The following is a 25,789-nucleotide window of genomic DNA, read 5'->3' as shown; positions in this document are numbered from 1 at the left end:
TTAAAGGAAGAACAAGAGGGATAGTCTTTCAATAGAATCCAAGATGCAGTAAAAGTGTAATACATGCATATTTTGTGTGTGCGTGTAAAAGCAAAGTTAGGAAAAGAGTTGGGCAGAAACAGTGTGATGTCTCACACCTTTTCAGAAAATGTACTGTGGAAGAACCAAAGTACTTTCTGTAAACACCATCAGTTGCTAACTGAACCAAGAAATTGATCATCAAAGAGAGATCATCTCACTCACTAGCCTAAAATAACAGAAGCACCACACACAGTGGTGGTTGAGAGGAGGTGAAAGACAGTTGTGTTCATTATTATGTTCCACCTGCATGCTTTTGCAGCGAAACTGCTTTTTTACCCCCCTAGAGAATGAGTCACTCACTGAATCTGTGCGAGCAACTGCTTGTCGCTAAGTATGTAATAATGGTGTCTTTGGGTGCAGCCTGTCATACTGGGTGACCCTCTGACCTGCTTCATTTGCTCATGGCTCCCTGGTGACTGTGGAGAAACCAAACACCTCACAACTGTAGAGTCTCCAAGCAACAGCTGGCAGTGTGGACGACAGCGGCGACGCGTCACCGACGATACAAGCATGTAATACCGGGGGGATCACCTCGTGTCAGCAAAGTAGGGAGGACAAACACTTAAACAAGATGACGGTGCCTGGCAAGCAGGCATCTCTGAGTCACCTGTGAATGCCACTGACTGGATTGTTATCAACATTAACATAAATATCAGTGTCAAGCTTTCAATTCAGTAACTGCTAGGGTAACAACAAAAACATACACAACCTCTTATGTAAAAATCAGGACTGACACGTCTAAACTCAGCAGTGATTAACTTCAATTATGGCTGCCAGCTTCCCCTGTTAGAATTTTTATTCCAGGATGAAAAACAACCTTAATTGGTGGCTAATTTTACTCATAGCAGAATAGATTGCGTAGCCTTCAGAGAGACCCAACTGTATTCATTTGCTAATGACAGGCAACATTACTCAAGCTAAATTAGATTACCCATGCCCCAAGGCCATTTCTATGAGGGTCACGTTAATATTCTTCTCTAAAACAGCGAGATCGGTTATCATACGTGTTTGCCTCTGCGGTGCAGTCCTTTTTACTCATTTGACCTGTTCTAGCAAAAGCCAACTGATCTACATGAGACGGAGGCTGCAGGTTAGGTGATGTGGGACGGTGAATACTGAGGTAATGAACACAGATTGAAGAAAAATGAAATTTAATCAAAATTACAGGATGCTGATGTAGCTGTTGTACTGCACCATCAGATATTACTATCAAAAGGTAATTTCCCCAGCTAGATAAATGGCGCTGATTTATCATTTACCATATGAAATCTCAACAACAAAATTGCACATTTCAGACAGGATAATGTCATTTTTATTTATTGTTTTTGCATGGAGCACACCATACCTCCCCATTTCTACATAATTAGAGACTGCTGGATAGCTATCTCTTTGCCCATCATCCTTTCTTTTCCTCGATCAGTATGATTTGCACATCACGAACAGAAAGGTTCACTTTGCCTGAAAATTGAATTAGCTTTGTGATTGTTGAGATTTTTTAAAAATGGCCTCATTAAGTCAGGTAGCCTCTCTGAGTGAGAGTGATGTTTTTTTTTAACATTTTGATCTAAGGGCTGCCATTAGCGGATTGCTGACTGATTTATTTCTTAGCCAAACAATACGGAGACACTGAGGCTGAAGTGACTCTTAGCTCATTCAGAGATGACAATGATTCAGTCTTATGCAGTTGAACTGAAGAGGCAGCGTAGCAGAGAAGGTCAGCCACAGAAATCTGAATGGAGCACTTCAATGGAAAACACTATGCTTAATACTTTATCTACCTGCTTACTTTTTGGTGATTGCCAGCTTTTCTGTGACACATATGTACAAAGCAACACTGGCACCAGTGCAGAGACATTTTCTCAAAAACAAGGTTTTTGAGCCACTTTCACCCTTCAGAAACAAACTCAAACAAACTCAGAGCATCACATACTGATGCAAAGGTATACTGCACATATGTATTATCAGCATTTGATGCCCCAGGTGGGTTGATTTAGACTCTTATGCTACTGCTAGCTTGAGCCCCAAAGGCTGCATATAGTAGCTTTAAGTACATTCAGATTCTTAAAATGAAGCAAAAAATTGAGTACAGTACCAATCAAACAAAGCCACTCTATTATCCAATATTAAAAAATGAAAATGCCTTTAATAGTGATTTAAATTCAGAGTGCACTTGCAAGCTACAGTATGTAGGACAGGTTTATTTTTTAACACAATATAAAAAGGGCCTCAGTTCTTTTCATTTTTGTTATAAAAGTCAATATTCTCCAATCAACACCTTCCATTCTGAACATCTGTACTCAAAAGCTTATCACTAATTCCTTCATCAGTATGTGCTTATTTCACAAAATAGTAAGCCATAAATTAACATAAGCACATACAGTAAAGTACATCTGCTGCATACACTTGAAATAGAAACTATATTTTTGTAATTACTGTACTTCACCTCACACAACAGAATATTCAATGATTAGATTTTTTTTTTTACTGACAGACAAAAACAGAGTCTGTTTACCTGAATATAAATGGTAATTTGAGTTCTATGGCAAATACCAGATTGCATCAAGGCATTATTGAGTCACTCTTCAGTAAAATAATGCTTTGAATCATCTGTTCACATCTTTGCACATTCAATCTTTTTGTGTGTTTGTTTTTATTGTATTTTATTTACAAGTTTACAGCTTTACATTGCAAACACATTTGGATTTTATTTCTCACATTGGAATATAAAATATCTACACTCAGAATGGATCCTACGGATGGCTTTTGTTTACATGAGCCCAGTCTGGTAAACAAAGTGGTGTCTCTAATGGAATATCAAACACACTATGTACAGTCAAATACTATTCTGTAGTTGTGTAAGCTCATGTGCCAAACTAGAACGAAGTGAATAGCCCTCAGACCTCAGCCCTCACAGCTTTTCAAAATACAGTAATAATATTTTCCCCCTAAAATCATTTTCACAGGATTTATCTTAATCACCAGTCCATTTTCTAGCATTACCAAAAACCATGCACAGGACCTCAAAAGTTAAACCTTTCGCAACAACACAGCATTTCCTGAGAGAACCAAAAAAGTGGAGTTGGATGTCTGAGATGACAGTACAATATTATTACAACCAAATCCTTCTGGGACAGAGTCACAGACAGTTCCCTTTGCTTCTGTTTGAGAGAAGTGGGGAAAAGGCAGCCAGACTGACTCACTAGCAATGTGATAGACAGACACAGACATGCAACATCCAACTGGCTCTGATTCTTTTCTCTGAAACACCCTGGACACCAGGGCTCCAGTCTGAGAAAAAGGAAGTCCTGGCCCGTGCTGTTTTGTGGGCATCACCTTTTTGTCAGCTAGTTTTCTCTGGTGACAGGCGCATTCACAGAGTCACATCCATCGGAGGCTGTGATGGAAGGATGGCAGACTGATATGGAATAAAAAAAAAAGGACTGACCACTGAACAGAGGTCTGCTTTAAAAAAAAAAAAAGAACATGTTGTTCTGCTGGCAAATGTCAGTGAAGAATAGGGTGATGGACGAGGGAGACAAAACCTTTCATCTTGTTTGGTGTATTGAATGATTGACTTGTACAATCTTCTGGAATACACGACAGACCAACATTTGAAACTTTTTGTTCCTCGCTGTGAAAAAAGATGATTAAAATTCTTTAAATACTTGATTATTCTAAAGGACATTGCTGAGAAAAACTGGTTCTGAGGAAACAACAGAAGCTTAGCAGGGAGGTCCACACTTTCACTTCACAAATAAATGGGGAAAACTTTCAATTTGAAGAATACATTTCATTTAGCACCTTGTTAAACAATTTTACATGTTCAGTAAATCTTGATTAACACACCTTCATGCTTCACTCTCAAATTTACCCAAAATGTGTAATAGAGGTTTTGATCCACGCACGGTTCATTTATGCATTTTGAAACAATTTTGCATTGGCTACAGCACAGACAATGGTAACTCTAATCTGCTTTGATGGTGTCTAAAGGCAGATAAATAACTCAGGTTTTATTTTAATTGGCTCCTCTTCTGTCCAGCTGACTGTCCTCTCCTGTCATCTCTCTCTGGTCCCTTTTGAAAAGGACAGTCCATCTGAAAGCTGGGCCTCTAAGATGGCAGTCTACCAGCAGCACTCAGGCTCCAACAGGTCAGCCCACTGACTCTTTCATCATTTCCTCCTCAAGGTGAACTTCAATACCAGCAATATGCCACTCACACAGGTGTTGTCCTGCGATTCACCCCATCCTTTAAATCATTGGGAAAACAGTTATGGACCTGGAGGAATTCTGCAGCTGCCTCGTGTTCAGGGCTATACGTGTTCTCCGTCACACTGTCCCTCGCCAGAGCATACATCGACAGCTCGTCCAGGGGCCCACTGGAAGATGTTGCCCTTTTCAGGCCAACCACAGGGGAATTCTCCCGCGATGCCTCTGTAGAGTGAGAGCTGGTGTGTGAAGTTCGCCGGCGGTAGCGAAAGCTTGGTATCCTCGAGTAGGGGGAAGATGAAGAAAGTGAACGGATGAACTCCCGCCGCGCCTTCCAGCGAACTTCTTTGTTTCTCTCAATGTAGATGTTGATGGCGAGCACAGCCACTGTTTCGGCCACAATGAAAGAGAGGGCGCCAAAGTAGAAGGACCAGCCGTAGGAGTACGTGTATTTCTTGTCATCGTCACGTTTATCACTGGGGTCTCCTGCGTTGCTGGAGATGTAAACGATGATGCCGATTATGTTGCTCAGACCTGTTAAAGAAGAAATAAGCAGACAATGAGGCACAAAAGCACTCTGGAAAAGAAACTGACTGGCGCGATGTGTGTTCATCAGTCTGCAACCTGGATTTGTTTATTCGTCTGTGCTGTAGACCTCAGTTGTTGTCCAAACATGACTAAAAAGCCATCAGCCTTGCTTGAGAAGTAGTTAGCAAAGGTTGCCCCCAAAAGCTCTGAATTAGGAGATAATCTAGGAGATTGTTTTTCAAAAAGTTTGAAAATCTACAAAATGACCAAAGGTAAACTTTAAGGATAATGTATGACAGGTGCAAGATCAAGCCTCCTTCCAGTTAAGTGATTGCTTATGCGACTGAGTATGTGAAAATGCTTTACCTAATGCTCCAGCTCACCTGCAGCTACGAAGAGAATGCCTGCACTGAGGAGGACGTTGTTTGTCTTGTTGTAGACTCGGCCCACCCCGACACACAGCCCACCCAGCATCAACAGGATGGTACTGAGAATGGGGAACACGCTGGAGGCTCGGACTATACCTGCAGCAACAAAGACATAGGTAGTTTAATGTTTTAATTCATTAATTAATGTTTGACTGCGTAAAAAAAGGGATTATTTAGTAAAATGATACAAATAATCAACCAAACGAATAAATCATTCCATCAATCAACTGATTATAGCAGAAATCATTTTATGAATGCTAAACACAGTCATCAATAGATAACAGCCAAAGTGTGGAATCTGAACAATGTTTCCAACAAAAAAAGAGACTCTTTTAAATAATTAGAATTTTCATTATCCTGTTCATCTATCCAATCCCACCTCCTTTCCACCTCCTCTCCATCCATTTTTGAGAACTCCATTATCATTTATACTTTGAGGCCTTGTTGTGACAAAGCTTTGCTAATCAGCTGTGGGATGTAACAAGAGCTCTCACTGACTATCACCTCCCCATAAATGACTCACTGTGCTATTTTGTCAATGTTCTAAGGATGGATGAGCTTATTCAACTACAAAGTCTTTTACTATAAGCTATCCTTTTATTTAGTCTGCCTAATGGACTGAGTCTGGACTTTGTCCAAAGTCTGATAAGTCTTCTTTGTTCTTCTCTGCATATAAAGCTAAAACTGAATCAGCTGTGCTTTAAATAAAGGCCCTGAGTGAATATCCCCATTTTTTTTATCAAACTAATCACAATTTATGTGCACATCTGGCTGTTTTTATTTTTTAACTAGTTTTCCACAGAAAAATAGCTTGAACTTTAAATAAAAAGAAGCAGACTGCTTTTATGTCTCCATTCAGTCAAACGTTGTTGCTGCAAGACGACTCTTCACCACAGATAAGAGTGACAGCAGCACAGCTCTCAATGTACTTCATATAATAGAAAAGGAAATAGAATTTAAGGAAAAAGGCACATAGGCTACTGATCATCCAACCTTGGACATATTTAAAGCCACATCGGATAATAACGGTTCTTTTTATGTATTTGTTTGGCATTTTATTCATCTCTGTATAAAAGTCTGTGCTGAAAATTGGTCCATGATTTAACCAACCAAAAAAAGACGGTTTCAACAAGGCAAGATAAAGAGGACGAGAGGAAGCACTTACGCAGCAGGTATTCAGAGCTGTCCGTGTCATAGTCGTTGTCGTCAGGAAAATGGTTGATTCTGTAACAGCTGCCTTGATTGATGCCTCCAGGACAAAGAGACAGACAGGCTCCATATTAATTATGATCATTATGCTGCAATGTACACAAGAATATGACATATTATATATGATGTTTAGGTGATGTCAGGTGGGATCAAGAGTGCTTGAACTGCTTTTAAAGATAAAATTAAGGTAAATGGTTCTATTTGGTGCCTGGGGCTACGTTTGTGCTGTGTGAGTGCTGGAGTCAAGGCCACTGTTGCTCCGTATTTAATGACCAGTTTTTGATAAACTGTCTCCACTGGAGTAAGACGCCACTCTGCTCCTGTCAGCAATAAAGGAGGATAGAGTGGGAAGTCACTTCTCACATGACCTCTTGTTATTCTCCATGTCTGAGCAGTACTGTTTAGTTGCAAATAAGAGGTGTTAGACGCAACAGTGGGAAAAACAAAAACGGATATAAAAGGAAAACACAGCAAGCTGAACTTTGCCTTTGATTAAGTTAAATTTGACCAGCTGTTAACAAGGGGATTACACAGTCAGGAAAGGGTTATTCATCAGTTTAATTGGAGAACACAGAAATCCACAGTCCACTTAAAGCCTTTCCACTTTATTCTAAAAGTATTTATCTTTCAGTTTTAAATTGAATCATTGCATCAAACCATTTCCATTAATATAACAAAAAAGCTAGATATTCCCAAGCAGACTTTGATCCAAACTGCTATATATAGAGAAACACATTAGGTCAACTGATAATTGTGACAACTATAGATCACAGCTCGGTGCACATATATTTTAAGAAGAAGAGCTCTGCATATCGAGGATTGGTTCATATGCTGGCTATACAGAGGCATCATTAAAACTGCATTAGCCACAGGGATTTGAAGATTATGGCACATGTCCAAATACAGCTCAGGTAATGCTCGAGTGCTGGGAGGAACAAGAAGTCTTATCTGAACAACAGTGTTGGATTTTAGTGTCGAGGTGAGAATCATAGAATGGAGTGGAGGGTGAGAGAGAGAGAGAAAGAGAGCAATTAAAGCTGAGAGACACCTAGCTGTATTTGAACAGGAACATAAACAACATCTTGTGTAGAGAAAAATGGGATGGGAGTGGGTTTAATGGAGGTGCTCAGTGCAGTAGTGCTAATGCTGGGAGCTCTTTGGCTAATAATTCACTATTTGCTATGTGAATGTCCTCAACACTCATTCTGAATTTAAAAAAAAAAGCCCCTATAGAAATGAAAGGTGGGCTGGACAGTGCTTGATTTGCATATATTTCTATAAGCATATCTGTTTTTTTCTGTGCACTATCTGTCTATGTGCATAAGTTTCCATTTGTCTGTATCTCAGAGAAAGCAACTGTCCATTAAACATGTACTGCCGTGTTGGGCTGAGTTACTGCTGCTGTGCCTATTCAGCTCTTACTCAGCACACTGTATTATACAATAATAACAATGACAAATGTAATACACTTAAATATTCTTACGGCACCGAACCTGTGACTTCATATCAAGGTGGACAAACATAAACTGGCACTGGTAATTTTATCAGCTCAGGCTCTCAATAATTGAGCTAATGTGAGCAAGTTGTTTTAAAATAGTGGCTCCTTATAGGCTAACTTTTGTATATTTTTATGATTTGTATTTAATTAAGAACTGTGCAGCATGTATGCTATATTCTACTAAATGTGTAGTTATAAGAATGACTAGAAAAGTCTAAGATAAGAGGCTTTTATTTGTAGTTTAAAAATACCCTTTGCCTGGTTCACTTGCTTGTTAATCTTTTGAAAAGATTTCACATGAACAAGTCATAATCTGTAGGGCTACAAACTAGTTCACAATGCTCCTTGGTGTTGGAAGTAAGACTTGGTTACTGCTAAGGTATAGAACTGATTAGCTGCACACTATGCATTAAAACAGATAAACACACTGTTTTAACACACCTTTCTTTACACTTTTTTCCTTGTGTTTTGGGCTTTGGAAGGGAGGAAAAAACCCTTCAAAGTTTTTAGATGTACACAGACTCAGCATGTGAAGAAATCTCTGTAAACTCTGTAAGAATTAAAGACTTTTACATATCTTAAAAAACACTGAACCTAATAACAGGAGACATAAGATTGACCTACCAAGGCATAAATGCCAACCTTCCTAACAATGCCGACACATGTCAACGCAACTATTTCCCAGGCACCCATGGGTGAGCTGCACAATGGCACAGGTTTTAAGGGCATTCTTGCTTCCATTAACTAGGTCTGCTTCCTAATAAGGGACATCAAATTAATTAGTGTCAAATAATTCAAAAGAAATGGAGCACAAGTTTCTGTGACCAGTCACTGATGGAAAAAAAGGGCTGTGAACTATTTCAAGCACTGATGTGAGACTTTGTACCTTGTGAAAAAAGACATCTGGTTGATGCTGTTAGATCAAGATGAGTGAAGATAATAAAAACACAGACACCTTTGCTGTCCTGTTAATTGCTGTGTAAACAGCAAATCATGCTGCAGCTCCAGGGCCTGTAGCAAATTTGTATGCGCAAATTTTAAATGTGTGTGTGTGCCCGCATGCATATTCCTGTTGTACTGAACTGAAATGTCCAATTGCACACACAATTTAAGTGTGAACCCAGAAAGCTTCCATCAATTTTAATGTGTACATGATTTTCTTCATCCTCTGCCAGGGAGGGGGGTGGGGGGGGGTAATATTGCAACTGATTGGAAACCTGATTAGAAGTAGAGGCCTCCAGGCTCGTGATTTATGAGTGACAGTTTTCTGCTCAATGTCTTATGTTTAGTTTGTGTGCATGTGTGCAGACTGTCTGATGGACCCTTCATTAAATGAAATAAAGTCTGAATACTAACTAGCAGGGAGGGAATACAGAGGAGGGCGGAGGTGGAGATTAAATAAGGTAAGAAGGGACAAGGAAATGAAATGACAAAAGCAGAAGCGCACAGGAATTATGGGATAGAAAAACACTAGACCATATTAAAGAGCAGAGAAGCAATGCCACAGAGAGCATAGATTTAGCTGTAAAAGTTGGATGATTGTTCAGTGCAGTGTCACAGCTGTTACATTGAATAAACAAGTAGGTAAAGGGTGGGCCAGACAGGAGATACAGATTGCTGCTCATATGTTTGGTAGAAGGAGACAAATAAATGTCCTCAAATCTGTCCTCTAATCTATCTAATATTACAAGTTGATTGTATTGTGACATGTTGATATTAATCTAACAAAGTCAACACATTGCACAGGAAAAAATGGATGTCCTGGTACTGAATGTAATTTTAAGGCCCCATGCTGGGCATCCCCTCCTCTCCATGGCAACCCCTCTTAGTCTTAAATAAGCTCATTTCCATAAATGATCTCCAAGGATGATGTTGACATCTTCACTGTATTTTGATGCTCTCCCAATAAGAGACGGCCTTTCCCAGGCAAACCCCCTTTCCACAGATTTGTCACCACTTAATAGTTTATGACTGTGAGTGAAAATATAACACATTGACATGTAACACACACATACAATACGTACACACATTACATTGGAAGCAGCTGTCGCAGCATGTGTGCCACTGGCGACAAAACGATGCACGTCACCATTATTTTAAATTAACACGGCTTTGCCAATAAGAGAGCTGCCTCAGTGGAATACACCAAAAGCACAGTCGGACTGAGTCCAACACTCGTTCACACAGGCGTCTCTAGAGGTACTGTATATCATGACAACAAGCTCCATGTGACACACATCACCCACTTCCCTATTTCCACACTCCAATAGCTCTGCGAATAGATTGATAAGTGAACCGATCAAAAGTGACTTTAATAATGCTTTTCAACAGCTACCGGTGGGTGGTACACTTTACAAAATGCTACACATGACAGATCTACCACAAACAGGAGTAGTTGTACCTTTGCTTTCCTTCTGTTCTTATCCTTGTTGCTTTTAGATCTGCAACAAAAAGTGTGACCACTGATGAGGGAGGGTGCTCTGTGCTTCACAGCAGGTGGGATAATTAGGTTTTATAAGGCTTGACATCAAACTAAGACGTGCACACACCACCACAACTCGCACAGACCTAGCGACGCATACATTTTATTACTTTGGAAGCAGGGAATGCCAGAACAAAATACAAAAGCATCTGTGTAACCAAACAAACCCTTCCATTTTTTTTTTCAGTCTAAGTGAGGAAGAAAGAAAAGCAATTTGGTGAAGACATCAGTGATTCAGTGTTGATATGAGTGACAGTTGGTTAATTAAATTGTCACCAGGCTGCAATTTCTTCAACTACAGCTCTGCTTGAGGTAGACTGTGCATGTAAATCCACATTGTTGGAAGAAAACGGAGATCTATCACCACATGCAGTCTGTTGTGAAGGCTGTTGTGTATTGTCACTTACTTATAAAAATGTACATATATAATGGGTTCTCAACATGATGCTGATAATTCTCTCATTTGTGTGCAGATAAAAAAGAAAGAGCTTTAACACTGCAACCACACAGGTGCATTTTTTACCTGTTTTTTTTTACTGTATATTTCCTATGTGATTAAGTGAGAACAATGAGGACAAGGTCAGATGTCATTTAAGGATATCAACAACAGGATTCACCCATTACATGTCCCACACATGTGTGGAATAGTGTCCTAACCAACAGACAATTTATCCATTCTTATAGAACCACTTTACATTGAGGATCAGTCTATGGAACATATTTCTTTAATCAAGTTGGAAAAGGTCAGGGTTGTCTCTACATTTTATTCTTTTGGCCCCAACCCGAGAAACAGCGGGTGGTTGATTGAAAATCATGTGAAATTCAATTTGTTGATCAGAAGATTGACACTGCTGTCCTGGCCACTCAGCACAAGGTGTAGACACAGCTAGCCTGCTACTGTACCCATCCCTAAATCTAAAGTGAATTAATTATCTCACGTATTGTTTGTTTAGCCTCCACATGTGACACAACGGAGCTTTACTCAAAGACAAGAGAACAAAAGAAAATACATCCAAAATTAAATTAAGCTGAGGGCTTGTGGGTATGAAATGTGGGAACAAAAGGTTTGTTGAAAAGTAGAATAGCCTAACAGAATATATAGATAACGATGGAGGAGGTAAACCTTTAAATTGATGAAAAGGAAGAGTGTGCATTAAGCTTGAGAGAAAGGTGAGGTAACTGAGCTGGTAGATGGGGCCTGTTGGCTAAGTAGTGCCCTCGAATGGCTTCTCGGTTGTTTTAATTACAGGGCTGAAGCATGGTGGAAATGGCAAAATGACCCCCACCCAACCTAAAATAATCCCACGTCAGTAAAAACAAAGAAAGGACGGCCTCACCACTTACGCCAACCCACTGCCAGCTGGGATGTTTACTGTAAATATGTACTGTCTAATTGGATTATTCATTAGGTTGTTTCCCATACACACAGTTGGTTTTATTTACTGAAGTCACACATAAGCAACAGCCTCTGATGCATTACCGATTGTGATGCAAATTAGAAGCACTCAGTGCATTCAAGAGCGCTACACTGGCCTCACAATATTCATGGAGGGAAAACAAACAACGCCGAAAAAAAATCTAATCAGCTGTTGAGAATTGCAAACTCCATAAATAATGATAGTGCTGACCTCACCGCAAAGTGGCTCCATTCGATATATTCCTGTCTGAAGGAGAGGTAATGCTTGTTGAGCTGGGCAACTAGAAACACATTTATTTTGGGGTTCGGAGAAGAGAAAAAGGGCTTCTATATGTGTTACAGCAATGTGCTGTCGCTGAGAGAAAGACATGTTGTTGCTGCAATCTGTTCAACCAAACTTGGTGATGTTTTCCCCAGTAGCTGTGAGGTACACAGAGCGGTCTCCATCAATAACCCAGTGTGCTTGTCATTATGACCAGAGGGTTGTGTGTGTGTCTGTGGATGGGGGGGGAGTCTTCCTTCCTTGTCTTCTCCTCTATACTTATGAGTCTCCATGACAACAGAACCACCGTCCAGCAGCTTCTAGTTTTAAACAGAGGCACAGAAGTGAAACTATTAGCACTGGAGTGAAAGATATGATAGCCACGTCTTTGTTTTGTGTGAAACGATGCCTTCAAAACGAAGCCTCACTGTACAGAGCCAGTCTTTGTCCCTAACCTCATCAGTGTTATTCAGTCCCTATTGTCATTACACACTCATGATTTGCCTTAAACCTTTGATAGAAAATGTATTTCCATTTCTTGGGGTCTCAGAGGATATTATGCAAAGTATGAGTCTGTACACATCCCAGCCACAAATTGCAAGTGTCATAACACAACAGAATTTTCTTAACATGTGTCTAAAGTGTCCATCCTGAGGCCATAAACAGCCAGGTCTCTCCACTGAATATATATATATATATATATGTATAAATATATACACACATATACCAGCTTAATATTTGTACACACTCCTCTTTAATGATCATCTTATGCTGAAGTGTAAAACATTCTGCTGTTGTTTTGGGACATAAAAATGGATTCACATTCCTTTTAATAAATAAATAAATGCCTGACATTAAAAGAAAATGTTGCTGTGGCTACACAAAAGAAAATACATAAAAGAACATTTCAGGATAGATTTTCTGTGACTGAGTGCTTTGTGGTGACAAAAACATTTTTGTTATTCCTAACTCGTCACAACAGTGACACTGTACACTGTGGTCTTTTAAGTGGTATTTTTGTTTCTACTAAAATGATATTAAGGCTGTGTGCCATAAACACAATGTGCTGAGTTCTATGTTCCTCTAAAGTGCCAGTTTGAGCTTATGGACAAACAATTCTTCATGCTGGAGCTTACTACAGAAAATATTGTGTTTTAATACAGGTTAATTAAAAGAGTTAAGTGTTTGTTTAAGCGCATGGTGTTTTCCACATAACAGATGCCAAGTTATTGAAACTTTTTGTTAGTGATATTTTTTCCTGTAGCAAGACGATTTTGTTTGTTTGTACTTCTTGTGCCATGAACAAATCCACCCAGTCACATCGAGTCACTCATTGATAGCTGAGAAGTCAAGGGGTAGCCGGAAGGAGGATTGGTCAATGAATGAGTGTCTGTCTCTGTCTAAAGTAAGACGTCACGGCCAGTGCACCTCCTTATCAAAAAATAAAATCGTAAAATTATCCAAACGGATGAAAAACATTAATGCGGGATGTTTCCCTCGTGTTTTATTACAAACATTATTTCTTACAGTTTTGCTTGGACATGACGTGGACTCAGTCATCTATTTTTAAATCGCCGGGCATGTTTCCATAGCAATGTCAGGGATGTTGCCAAGCAACAGCATCAGATACAATGAAGACATGAATGAAAGTAGACTAATAGCGCGAACATTTCCTGGCAGCGACTGGCTTAAAAGTGAATGGGTTCAGACTTGCCGGCTTGGCATCGCATTCTTCTGCTCCCTATAACACAACCCTGTTTATTGTGTGGACCTTTGTTTGAACAATGCGATTAACAGCTGGAAGTCCGCTTGAGTTCAGCGCTTTGCGCTTCGCATGGTCTCGTTTTTGTGCCACTTCACACTAACTGTGGTATTAAAATCTGCACCTGTTAATATGTCTTATATGTCTTAATCAGACATTTGACTAATGTAAGTTGTTTCACATGCACTGAATTTTTCTTGCTCTTTCATTTCGTGTAGCCTAAATTTGGTGTGCGTAAAGGGAGTGCGTCCTTTGTGCGCTCAAATGTCTTGTGGCGCTGACAAACAAAGGAAAGAGAGAATTAAAACTATTTGTTGCATAAACATATCAGGAAACCATGGAGTGTATGTTTAATGACAATGCAAAGCACCCCATATGTTCACCGTATTAATGATTATCAACAAAGCGAGACTAGATTTGGAGCAGACTCACCTTCAATACAGCAGATTCTCCACAGTCCAGAGTGGGTGAGATCGCCCTTCTTGGTTTTGGGTTGCGACTGGATCTCGTCTGTGGTGGCATTGGTGCTGTTGCAGATGTACGCCCGCGAATAAAGCCAGTAGTCCGTGCCGATTGCGATGGTCATCAGGCTGAAGGCAGCGAAAGCCCCCACGGTGGCCAGCAGCGTTTGAACCCCGCGGTCACACCAAGCCATGTCGCTTCATACTAGTCCACACTCTCACCGGACATGTAGGCACCGGGGCGCGTCAGGGCGCAGATCCTTTGGTCATACTTGTCTAGGTGTGTCCACTCTCTCTGCTCATCTGCTAAAAGTGAAGCGAGCAGCCCAGCAGAGGAAGAAGAAGAAGTAGGAATATTGTCTGAAACGCTCACCTGATGCTCAAACCCAGCTGGCTTCTGCTGTGAACATCAGAGGACACCAGTTGTGCCCACTCCAGAGGCTCCACACGGGTTTGAAGCGCGCAGGACAGCACGACAGCAACATCGTGTAATAATTTAAAACACTTCAAACCCTCACACCGCTTAATTTTTCTGTTTCCCCCTCTCTGTCCTTTTCAATAAACACTTGTCTCTTTTTCTACACAGACTGCTTGTCTGATAAAGAAAAAAAAAAACATTTCTAAATAGGGTTACGTCAACGGCTCTTAAGTGAGACCCCACCCTCAGCAAATCTAACCAATGGACGAGATGTGTGGTGGAAGCAAGAAAGCACAAACTCAATCAACTTGCAATTAAAGTAAAATTACACTTTGCATTGCTGTGGACACTTTCCAATTAGTTCAGAACCAAAATTTAGAATGAACATTACCAAACTGTGAGTGTGGGAGAGGCCGTGGCAGGCGTAAAGCGTCTGTGAGCCAGATGGAAGCTTTTCAAACCAGTGGGGAAACATTTAAGGAGCTTCTTGGATAGTTTCAACTGGCAAGGTGCCTTTATGGATAAAACAACAACAACAACTCTTAATGGTATTGTCAGTTTAGAAATCGAGTCAATAGACTTTATAATTGGAACTGCAGTTCACTTTGGACTTAGAACTGACTTTTGTCAAGTTAGTTGTATAGTCCACAATCACCATGCAGACTCTATTAGCTTGTTCGTCTGTGCCACAGACCTCCATTGATGCATTGAAACGATTTAAAACCCATCAGCCAGACACTATGCTCCAGTTGATGATATTTTATCAATCTGAAACATGCATGGCATTAATTCTGTGCAAAAGGGATGTGCATCCCCTCCACTGGGGAATAATTGAGAATTTTGTAGTTAAGATACATCTCACCCAGTAGTTCACTGTGTCTTTCATTTGTTTCATTAGTGTTTGGACAACAGAGCTATGGGACAGACAAACAAGTTTATCCAGACTCAGGCTGCCAAGCAACCAAACACAAGTAACAAAGACTCAGTGCTGGTTTCGTAGTCTGTGTGGGGATTGTGGACAATACAATGAATTTTAAAAAAAATGACCCACGTTATCCTTTTAGTGGGTGTAAAAAGCATCACATTATGAAAACTAATAATTTGCAGAAGCTTTAAACAAACTAAGCCATCTGACTGAGCAGAGGTACAATATCTAGATGATCTCACTTAAACTCAGTTCAACTGTCTTCAATTGTCACTATTCATATTGAAGCTATAAAACATGACTTCCTTTAGTGCAAAATGTAATTAAAAAGTTTTGCTTCCATGGTTTATGCCGGAATGCTATAGGCTGCAATGTCACATGGTATCACCTGCAAGGCAAAGTAGCGTGAGCAGGAACAGAGAAAGGCCAGTAGGTAAAGAAAATTCTTAATGTTTGTTTACAGATCTGGTTTTAGTATCAGGCCACCATTTCTCACTGCAATCAATTTTTTTAAATTCCTAAATCTTCATAACCCTCCTTTAATACAGAAATATAATACACTCTCACTGAGACAATAGTGTGTTTATTTATTACAATCATGAAGGAATCTTAAACCCAAATTTCAGTGAACACAAAAACCGTCTTAAATCTTCATCCCGACTAGTCTCTGCATAGTGAAGTTCAAACATCCAGATGAACTAACAAGGAAAACACTTTTTTTGAGTGGGATTGATGAAAAAAAGAATCACACCCAAATTATTTAAATTTAATGTTTGAGAAGGTGTCATTGCAATTGTCACATTTGGTGAGAGTACTGGCCCATAAACCAGCCAAACAGAGTTTAAAAAACTGAATAATACGGTATCTACAACAGATTATGTTAAGCGGTGGTGATTTGATACTTTAATTGATTTGTAGTATTTCCTCTTATGAAACTGGGGCCAACATGTCAATTTAATCTTTCTTCTTTGTGTTATAACGGAATAGATTTTGGTTTACGAAAAGTCATCATTTAAAACGTTGTGACTTCTTTTTACTTCCTTTCCCTGTTGGTGGCGCCAACTCGCAGCATCACTGGAGGAAAAGGAAATTCTGTTTAAAGAACCACCAAGAAGGTGAGCAAAAACCACAAGGTGCAGACCGTTGCGCTACGGTGTAGACGACCGTGTGTACAACGCACGCGCAACGCGCTACTGTGCCTTACACAGTGTGGATAGTAAGAACCATTACTGCGCATGTGCCAAACTATCAGTGACAACTAAGTCCGCTCCTTATATGTTTTCTGGGCAACATCTGAACAAAGGCCTGCCCCTTTTCAGGAGGATTTCTCTACCGCCATCGTTACTTTACGTGTAATCACGATTACTAAATCGGATTACGATACTTTTATTATATTTTAAGACGTAAATAGCAGTAAAGATAGCGTTCCGAAATGGATGTGGATCACCATGAATCCAGCGGCGAGACCAAATCGGCCATGCACACTTGGCGTTATCGCCACCATTTCACGTACAAGGCAGATCAAGGAAAAAATATCATCGTGCAGTGTAATCTATGCCTGCCGAGGGTTAATCTGCTATCCACGTCGAAAACTTCAACATCAAACCTAAAGAAGCATTTAGACGTAAGTTAAAGACGGCAAAATCCCTGCAATGATTCCTCGCGCCCGTCAGGTTAATGTTTGAAAGAGTCAATGAATGAATAGCTACCCTCGTGATTAATAACGTTACATCGGAGGTGCATGCTGACTACCAACTCGTGGCGCTGGTGGCTCCTTATGTTCAACTTAACAGAGAAAAAAAAAACAACAACAATTATTTTACTCTGCACAAGTGTTTTTTTGAGATGTATCATCCATCATGTATGCATCATTGCAGTTGGAGTTTGCAAACTTATGGAAACTCAGAAGATATAAATAGCACACTTCCAGTGACTAACTCTTTTGGTCTTTTTTTTTTTCTTTTTTCTTTTAGAGAACACACCTGGGTTGTGAAGCCAGTCCTGATGTCAAGAGGGGAAGGAAGAAAGAAGAACGCAATGGTGAAGAAAGCAGGCACTGCCAACTAAAAAAACTTAAAGCAGAGATCATCTCCAAATGCATGACTCAAGCAAAGATTGATGATCTAATCTTCAACTTCATTGTGGAAGATTGTCATTCCTTTTACGTGCTGGAGCAGCCTGGCTTTAAAAAGCTGATTGCAGGCTTAACAGAAGGATTGAAGTCCATGGACAGGGTGACTTTGTTTACAAAGGTGGACCAAGGTTTCTCCAGGATGCGGGAGGACCTGATGGCCAAACTCAGCAACATTCAGTACGTGTGCAGCACAGCTGATATCTGGACAGCCAACAACAGGAGCTTCTTTGGGATGACATGTCACTGGATCGACCCAGATTCTCTGGAGAGGAAATCGGCTGCTCTGGGGTTCGCACGGCTGCAAGGCAGAATCACATATGACACCATTGCTGGGCGGATACACGACATCCATGTGGCGTACAACATTGAAAGTAAAGTTCAGACCACAGTCACTGACAACGGCAGCCCCTTTGTCAGTGTGTTCAAAGAGTTCGCCGTGGACAACCAGGAAAGTGATGATGACATTGGCTTCTATGAGAATGTGAGCAACATCCTTGAGGGGGAGCCCGAACAGGACATGCTTCTGTTTCTGCCTACTGTACAGCGCTGTGCATCACAAACTCTGGAGCAGATTGTCACTGAAGACTTTTGGCAGGCGGTGTCACAGGGGCCCATGTGCCAGCTACACTACAGCACAATGGCCAAAGTGTTTGCCATATGGAGCAAATGCCATCATCTCCAGGTCGGTATGGATGCGGCTGAGGAAATAGGAAAGATGGCGCTCGTTGTGCCAGCTGTTATACGCTGGAATGTGGAATACTGTGCGGTGCAGAAGATTGTTTCACTCACTGAGCGGGAGCTGACAGAGCTGTGTGCCCGCCTGGAGGTCCCGCGCATGCAGCCAGAGGAGATGGCCTTCCTAAAAGAGTACGTGACTGTGTTCCACCCACTTGCTTTTGCACTTGAACTTTTCCAAGCAGAGCAGAAATGCTACCTGGGTCTGGTCATCCCGACGGTACTCAGTCTGAAAAACAAGTTAAATGAGCAGAAAGCTGCAGCGAACTACTTCAGTGATGTCATCAATGCTATTGTAGTGGCTATTGATGTGCGGTTCCAGGAGCTGTTTGCCAGCACAGAAGCAAAGATTGCAACAGCAACTACTCCTCAGTTTCGATTGTGGTGGATGGCTGCCTCTGAGAGGGAGGAGATGTGTTCCCTGCTGGCTACAGAGGCATCTCAGATGGATCCCTGCAATGTAGCGGAGGCAAACACCAGCCGGAACCTGTCCACTATTGAATCTGAAGATGACTTCTTCAGCTACGGGCCCGTGAAGCCTGCCACTCAAATCCAGCAACGGGGAGTGATGGAAGAGATCCGCAAGTATCTTGAAGGAACGGGGAAGAGCCTCGAGTGCCTGCAGGACTTCCCCAGAGTGAAGCAGCTTTTCCTTAAGTACAACACAACCCTGCCATCCACGGCCCCTGTCCAGCGTCTCTTCAGCCAGAAAGGCAACCTGGTCACCTCACAGAGAAATTTTCTGACTGATGACTACTTTGAACGCATTCAACTTTTGAGATACAACAGCAGCGTGTGCTCCTTGTCCACTGAGTGAATACTTCACTAATGACTCTTAAAAACAGCCTTTAAATTAATGCAGATTTAAACCACATTGTGCTAAAATCATTTACAGAAAGAAATCCTGACTAATATCTAATTTCAAACAACATAGTCCAGAATTAGATGTTTTTTTTAATAATCCCCTTTGCCTGTTTTGATAGGCATAGCATATATCTTCAGAATGGCCTCATAAAAATATCTGACAATCATGGACTGAACATACTGACAAAAGTCTACCTGTGCTATTGTCGTGATTTGAAGTAGCCACAAGGTTAAACTGAAGTGATTTGACATAAGTTAATTCTTTTTTCTACAGCCGTTCGATGATAATGCATCTCCTGTCTCTATGTTTTATATCATATATAAAGAGACAAATAAATAGTTTGCGTGTGTTTTTTTTTTGGAAAGCACAGATAATTTGATTAGTGACAGATTGGGATTGGCTGCCTCATTTGCATGTGGCCTTGACTACATCGAACAGGTACTGATGTTTCAATGAAGCTTGTGTTTGTGTGGAAAAAAAGAGCTCACACGCTACAGAATTCCAGCGCTGCAAATTCCCAAGTGCATTTCTTGCCATGCACCCAGATGTCAGTTAAGAGTTTTCGTCTTGTCAGACAGCTGCTCAGAGACCAACAGGACGCTGCTAGAGCATACAAACACACACATACACAAGCTCTGTTGGGAACTGAGCTGCTGAAAACATGAAATCAACCCAGAGAGAGAATGAAAAACTGGGATTTGCTTTTAGTTTTCAACATTATGCCAATTGTGTAAAGAAAACTTTTGGGTTCCGTTGTCTTTATAATCATCTGCTCATTTCAAGAGGATGTTCTTGGAAATAATTCTTTATTTAAACAATTAAATAGTTAAAATGTATTTATTCTTCATATGTTAAATTTAGTGATGGTGTGTAGTCAATTGTTTGCTTGTTCAGCAGACAAGCTGTGCATGAACAATTAAAACTAGCTCTATTTTTACTATTTGTAATAAATGACACAAGTCTCTTCAGGACTCTTTCTAATAAAATATAGAACATTACTGACCTGTCAAATAAAGTGTTACCTTGTTACAATAGAGCAAAGCAACATGTTCAAACCAGCAGTGATTTTTAGATTAAAAAGGGCAAAATCCTAAACAGCACAAAGGATTAAGAAATAGTAAGATTAAACTGATTACAGACAGATTAGGGACTACAGTTCAGTGTAGGACAAAAAAGTGGCAATAATTACATAGGAAAAATCGTGGGCTTAAAGATACCTAAAATAACATTCTATAGCTTTTGAACATTTAATTTAGAGTCTGTCTTTAAAGCTACTACATCTAGAAAACTATTGGTCCATATCCTTTACAACATGTAAAGTAAAATTTTTTAAATGTGTACAATTTACACTACAGTTGTTGCTTTAACATGAAAGAAACTGCAAGATTAGTGTTCCAACATTTGCAGTAATAGTTCCAAGAGTTAGCGATTAGATGATTGTCTGTTAATGTATTTTCCTGAACTGTTGTAGTAAACTTGGTTGCCTTCATTGAATGTGTGAGACATGCAAGTCAAATCGAGTACTTTCTGCAGGTGTGAGCTTTTGTGTCAAGCTCGAAGAACCACCTGTACGTTTCCCTGTCTTCCACTTCATTTAACATGGGATGATGCACAGTATTTCTTTACATGTGACTGAAGAAAGTTAATGTGAATGTTTGGAAATTTGTCTTCAATTAATTCATGGAGGTTGTGCCACCTGTTGGACACAGAGGTGCACTTCAGTAAAAGCCACCTCTTCTTTTGCTTGAGCAACATTGTTCCAATAAAACAAACTCTGAGCCGGAATTCAAAGTTTGATCCAAACTGGTAGTTTTAATGACTCCAGAAAAACAAATGGTACAAAGTATTACTTCTGAAAACACCCAGTAATACCCCTCACCACACATTAACACAAACATTTTGGATCATGTTAGGCACAAAGTGGGTGGAAGGTTTACAGTATGTGTTAAGCAATGTCAGTACCTTTGATTAAATCCATCGCCAAGCCTTTACAGTCCTCTCATGCTTCCTTCCTTGCTAAAAATCCCCTAAAATAACTTACTATACAAAAGCAGCATGACAGACAAATACTCTGTCACTTCAACCAACAACCATATTGCTTCTAATAAGTTTATGTCAGTACAGCGTCATGATTAAGTAAGGCAGGAAGCATCAGATAGTCTTCTTGGCATGGCTGGGATCATTTAATATTCTAATGCCCTTCTCTCACTTTGCTTGGGTTAAAAAGCCCTGGTGTCTGGTCCTGGGACAACACTAGTTACTGCAGAAATTGCACGACACACGCAAAATGGCCCAGGTTCTCGCATGCCTTGAGCCAGCGCTGGACATTAGTGGGAGCAGAGGAGGCCAAACCACTCTGCATTACACAACAGTAGCAGGCGATGTCGGCCAGGGAGAACTCCGGACCAACCAGCCACGGACTGCGGCCAAGGGCAGAGTTGAGGGCACGCAGGACAGCAGCTCTCTCCTTGGCACTGCACTCCACCAGCTGGAAGAAGGCTGTGTCCACCCAGCTGTCCACCAAAGTGGCAAGAGCAGGGTCACTGGGGTAAGGAGCCAGAAGCTTGAAGAGGAAGCGTGCAACATTGGCCTCACCCTCAATGGGACACATGTTCTGGACGCTGAACTTCATTTGCAGCTTAGGCACTATTAATATGGCAAAGGAGAAAAATGCTTCATTAGATCAAATACATTTCCAACATGTAGATCGTGTCAATAGAGAATTTGAAGTTGATGAGTTAAATATTGGGGGGACATGTGTACCACCCATTCAGCAACCCTTTATCTTTGTATTGGTGGCAGTGTTTTTTGTGGTGACAGTCTCACAGTTTTTCAGCTTGTAAATTAGCAGACCTTGCACAGAGCCATTGGAAAACTGTTCATGTGTATCATTATTAGTTTTTCAAATGTTGTTGCTAGCTATTACCATTTAGTTTCTCCAGGGATGGTCCCCTCTCTCTCAAATTTTATTGATTTAAAAATAATCAATTAAGAATTTAACCCCCAGTGTTATTATCTCGGCTTACCATCTTTCCATATAAGTGTGAAGCCCAGTTGGAACATTTGGCGTGCATAGCTGTCTGCATGGCGTGGACCAAGGCAGGACAGGAGCTGTGGTGGCACATTGGTAACTGAGGAGTGGACATGGACTGTGGATAATACTCTGTAGCGCTGACACAGCAAGCTGTGCAACACCAGCAGGGTCAGAGGTGGCTGTGCTGGGTTGGCATTTATGACGATGTCACGAAGAGCACCAAGGTCCTTGAGTGACAAACAAGAGAAGTATATTGGTGCAGAATCCTGAATAAAACTGTAATAAATTCTTGTTCTATAACTAGGCAAAAACATGCAAAAACAAGCTGTACTCCGTCCACGCATTAATTTCTGCTTCAAAGCAAATTGTATTATGAATAAACTATGTCACTTATGTAGTTATGTTTATTTTATTTGTTGAGGATAGTGCATATTAATGTGGTCTAATTTATTGTAGAAGATATTATCATTAAAGTACAGTTATTATTCTCCATTTCTCACTTTGCCCAGTAGTGTGTCCAGATCTGTTGTGCCAGTCAAGGTTGTGGAGCTGGAGCTTTTGGGCGAGAGGCTGCTGCTGACCGTCAGGTCCAAATCGGCATCGGGGGTGGTCACAGTCTTGGCCAGGCCCTCCACAGCTGCTTTCAGCTCGTACAGTTTTTTCATGATTTCATCCTGCCGGGCCTCAAGAGCTTTAACTGCTGGGTCAACCTCACCATTCTGTGGAGACAGAGAGAATCACTCAGTTTGGCTAAAAATGGCGATTGACACTTTATGAACACATAGTTTTAACTATGACAATACAGCAGCTTGTTTTTTTAACTGTTGAATCCACAAAGTACTGACAACATAGCATATATCATATTCAAAGTAGAGAGATTGGCGGAATTATTGAACATACAAAAAAAGATGGATCAAAGAGAGACATATCACCAGGAGATTTTCAAAACCAAACCAAACCTAGGTCCATTACATTAGGCTACATACTAGTTATACTGTTTGTGCCATAGTAAGAATCAAATGCAAGTATCCACAAACATTTAAAAACTACCACCATCACATATTAAGTTCACTTGAACTGAAAATACCAAGCAAAGCCGGTTCATAACACCAGTTATTACACTGTTATCATTTAAAATAGCTGCTGCAATAATGTGAAATTAACAGTTTAGTGTTCGGGAAAAACCGGACAGTCCAGTGTACTGCTATGACGTCTCATTAATACATGCTAATTGGGTTGTTTGTGTACAAATGTGTGCATCAATAGTTGTCAAACAAATATAGTGCAGCAAAAACAATAACTGGAAATAAAATGGTGAAATTATAAAAATTATGGAAATGCTCAAAATAAGTATCTCAAAGTCTATTCAAGTCCACTAACGTTACTTGGTCACCGCACAGCTGGAGCAGCTCTCTGGTTTTAGTTCTCCTATCATAAAAAGATGGAACATTGAATATTTATTATGAGTTTCCGCAGATGCAATAGAGGATGTAAACAAGATATTCTGGCCGACTCATTACTTCGTATTGTATAATAATAGTCTTTAACGATGATGGACAAATTTGAGACGTTAAATAATCGTTGCATCAGCCCGACGTGCCATTACTCACTGGAGTGACAAGCTAGTTAGCTTAGCTACAGAAAGCTACGGCTAACAAAGTGCGTAAGAAGCGACAGGAAGCAAGCGAACTGCACGAATCATCGGGGACAAAATACGGGCTGGTTATTTGGCTTTTTTTTTTAGTTTTTAATTGAAGCTTGTCAAAATGAAATGACTGAACGGTTACCTGAAGCGAGTGTTCAATGGTGCAGCTGTTGCCTTGCTGCGCGTGGACATTCGGTAACTTGTACATGCACGTTGGCAAATCAATCTGCATTTCTCCGCCACAAACGGGCTTTACCTGGTACATGGGCATGATGCAGGACAGTTACAGCAAAGTCGGACACAAACAGTTAAAAACAAAACCCCAAGAACAGAAGTCTTCTGGGAATGAATTATGTTGAACACCATGGAGCGATACCAGCGCTAATGAAAAGAGGCCTCAGTGTCGTCACATCCGGTAAAAGTAAAATCAAAAGCAAAGTAATGTGGAGATAAATAGTAAAAATAGCGTCTCTCTATCTTTTCTAGTATCTTATTTGATTTTCAGCAAATTGCTCTAACATGATTAGTGACACCGACATTGTTTCCACATTTCCATCACATCTCTGTCTGCACGTGTCATCCATACACCAGAGGACGCCACAGTACAATTTCTTACATCCTGTCCTTGCAAGTGCAGCACAGGAACTGAAATGTTTTGGGTCTGGTGTTCTTGCTTACATGAAGAGGTAATTCACTTTCTTGTAAAGACATTCATTTTGGAAAGGGGAAAGAGTAGACTTCTCTTTTTTAATTAAAAATGTTTATTTTGTATAGTATAAAACAAGTATAAAACAATCTGTGAGTGTTATGATATAGCTATTTCCCTTTTTGTTGTGCCCCACTTTTATTCAGCCATCTTTCTTGTTTCTTTACCTTTATGTGATGTTCTTGTAAAGTTCCCTCTTCTTTGTATCTGTTGTTGGTTCATTAAAGATTTTTTTTATAAACAGTGTAGGTCAGGAAGTCAGAAGTCAACAAACGTGTCCCAACCTGCCACACAAAGATGCAAACAAGAAAACCAGAAGGAGAAAATGACCTCAACAGGAAGCAAAAATAATAAAAATTGAAACAGAAGGGAGAAGCGGGAGTCATTACAGTAGTTTTGCTGTTTTGTTTTTCTTAATCTTTTTGGTTGGCGGGTGGATTACAGGTTAATCTCAAGGCCTCATTCTCCTATAATCCATGCTTGGTCAGACAGACTAACTGATGGTTGCAGAAAATGCAAACTGGCATTACTGTGAGCATTTGTCTCCATAAAGATGTTCATGTTTGTTGGTTGTTTAAATTCAAAATATGCATTTACATTGCTCCAATATATGTGACAAAATATAAGAAAATGTTTTCAATTAAATTGCCACGATGAGGAGATGCTGCTTGATAAATCAGGTTGTTCTGGTGCACTGGTAGAAAGGTAACAGACTACCACAGAAGTCAAGACACACTGCTTTGTTAAAGTTAAAAAGTAAAAAGGCCTTTGATATACATTCACATAGAGACAGATGTAAAGGGGAACAAGGGTGTAAGCAGGCCACCTACTGCAGGGCTTGCCACCCATTTTTCAATTCCTAAAGGCTAATTCCTGCTTTGTGATTGCTCAGAAGGGGACACTTGCTTGTACTACAGACACACACCATGCTACAATTTATAAATGCATACACTGACATGTTCCATAAATGTGCATTACTAAATGTAATGGCA

At 40.3% G+C, this 25,789-nt stretch overlaps 3 protein-coding genes across 4 annotated transcripts; 1 reads left to right on the top strand and 2 right to left on the bottom strand.

Annotated features, from left to right (window-relative positions):
• Nucleotides 1-1,103: 1,103 nt before the first annotated feature.
• LOC137100441 (voltage-dependent calcium channel gamma-4 subunit-like) lies at nucleotides 1,104-14,538 on the bottom strand. The gene is made up of 4 exons (XM_067478276.1): nucleotides 14,307-14,538; nucleotides 6,410-6,493; nucleotides 5,200-5,340; nucleotides 1,104-4,822 (listed from the first exon to the last, which is right to left on the bottom strand). The coding sequence occupies exons 1-4, from the start codon at nucleotides 14,527-14,529 to the stop codon at nucleotides 4,296-4,298; spliced, it is 975 nt and encodes a 324-aa protein (XP_067334377.1). The 5' UTR covers nucleotides 14,530-14,538; the 3' UTR covers nucleotides 1,104-4,295.
• Nucleotides 14,539-16,954: 2,416 nt separating this feature from the next.
• zbedx (zinc finger BED-type containing X) lies at nucleotides 16,955-19,750 on the top strand. Its single transcript, XM_067477597.1, has 2 exons — nucleotides 16,955-17,302; nucleotides 17,652-19,750. Exons 1-2 carry the CDS (start codon nucleotides 17,111-17,113, stop codon nucleotides 19,362-19,364), a joined length of 1,905 nt encoding a protein of 634 aa, XP_067333698.1. The 5' UTR covers nucleotides 16,955-17,110; the 3' UTR covers nucleotides 19,365-19,750.
• Nucleotides 19,751-21,197: 1,447 nt separating this feature from the next.
• Nucleotides 21,198-24,501, bottom strand: aimp2 (aminoacyl tRNA synthetase complex interacting multifunctional protein 2). 2 transcript variants are annotated; one of them, XM_067477599.1, is made up of 4 exons: nucleotides 24,348-24,501; nucleotides 22,947-23,165; nucleotides 22,439-22,673; nucleotides 21,198-22,058 (listed from the first exon to the last, which is right to left on the bottom strand). In XM_067477599.1, exons 1-4 carry the CDS (start codon nucleotides 24,360-24,362, stop codon nucleotides 21,670-21,672), a joined length of 858 nt encoding a protein of 285 aa, XP_067333700.1. In that variant the 5' UTR covers nucleotides 24,363-24,501; the 3' UTR covers nucleotides 21,198-21,669. The 2 variants fall into 2 exon arrangements, with proteins under 2 accessions (XP_067333700.1, XP_067333699.1); XM_067477598.1 differs by having other exon boundaries at nucleotides 24,234-24,499.
• Nucleotides 24,502-25,789: the final 1,288 nt, after the last annotated feature.

This window comes from Channa argus, chromosome 15 (assembly GCF_033026475.1).
Source record: "Channa argus isolate prfri chromosome 15, Channa argus male v1.0, whole genome shotgun sequence".
Classification (NCBI taxonomy): Eukaryota; Metazoa; Chordata; class Actinopteri; order Anabantiformes; family Channidae; genus Channa; species Channa argus.
Note: the sequence above shows the minus strand (reverse complement) of the source record. Positions and strands in the feature narration are given on the sequence as shown.

Excerpts from the sequence above, each read along its gene's own strand:
- zbedx (XM_067477597.1), top strand. The coding sequence starts at position 17,111 with ATGGATGTGGATCACCATGAATCCAGCGGCGAGACCAAATCGGCCATG. Across the intron at positions 17,303-17,651 it reads ACCTAAAGAAGCATTTAGAC|AGAACACACCTGGGTTGTGA; the intron begins GTAAGTTAAAGA and ends TTTTTCTTTTAG.
- aimp2 (XM_067477598.1), bottom strand. The coding sequence starts at position 24,362 with ATGCCCATGTACCAGGTAAAGCCCGTTTGTGGCGGAGAAATGCAGATT. Across the intron at positions 23,166-24,233 it reads CCATTGAACACTCGCTTCAG|AATGGTGAGGTTGACCCAGC; the intron begins GTAACCGTTCAG and ends CTGTCTCCACAG. Across the intron at positions 22,059-22,438 it reads CACACTTATATGGAAAGATG|TGCCTAAGCTGCAAATGAAG; the intron begins GTAAGCCGAGAT and ends CCATATTAATAG.
- LOC137100441 (XM_067478276.1), bottom strand. The coding sequence starts at position 14,529 with ATGGCTTGGTGTGACCGCGGGGTTCAAACGCTGCTGGCCACCGTGGGG. Across the intron at positions 5,341-6,409 it reads CAGCTCTGAATACCTGCTGC|GTATAGTCCGAGCCTCCAGC; the intron begins GTAAGTGCTTCC and ends TTGTTGCTGCAG. Across the intron at positions 4,823-5,199 it reads CATTCTCTTCGTAGCTGCAG|GTCTGAGCAACATAATCGGC; the intron begins GTGAGCTGGAGC and ends CTTCTTTAACAG.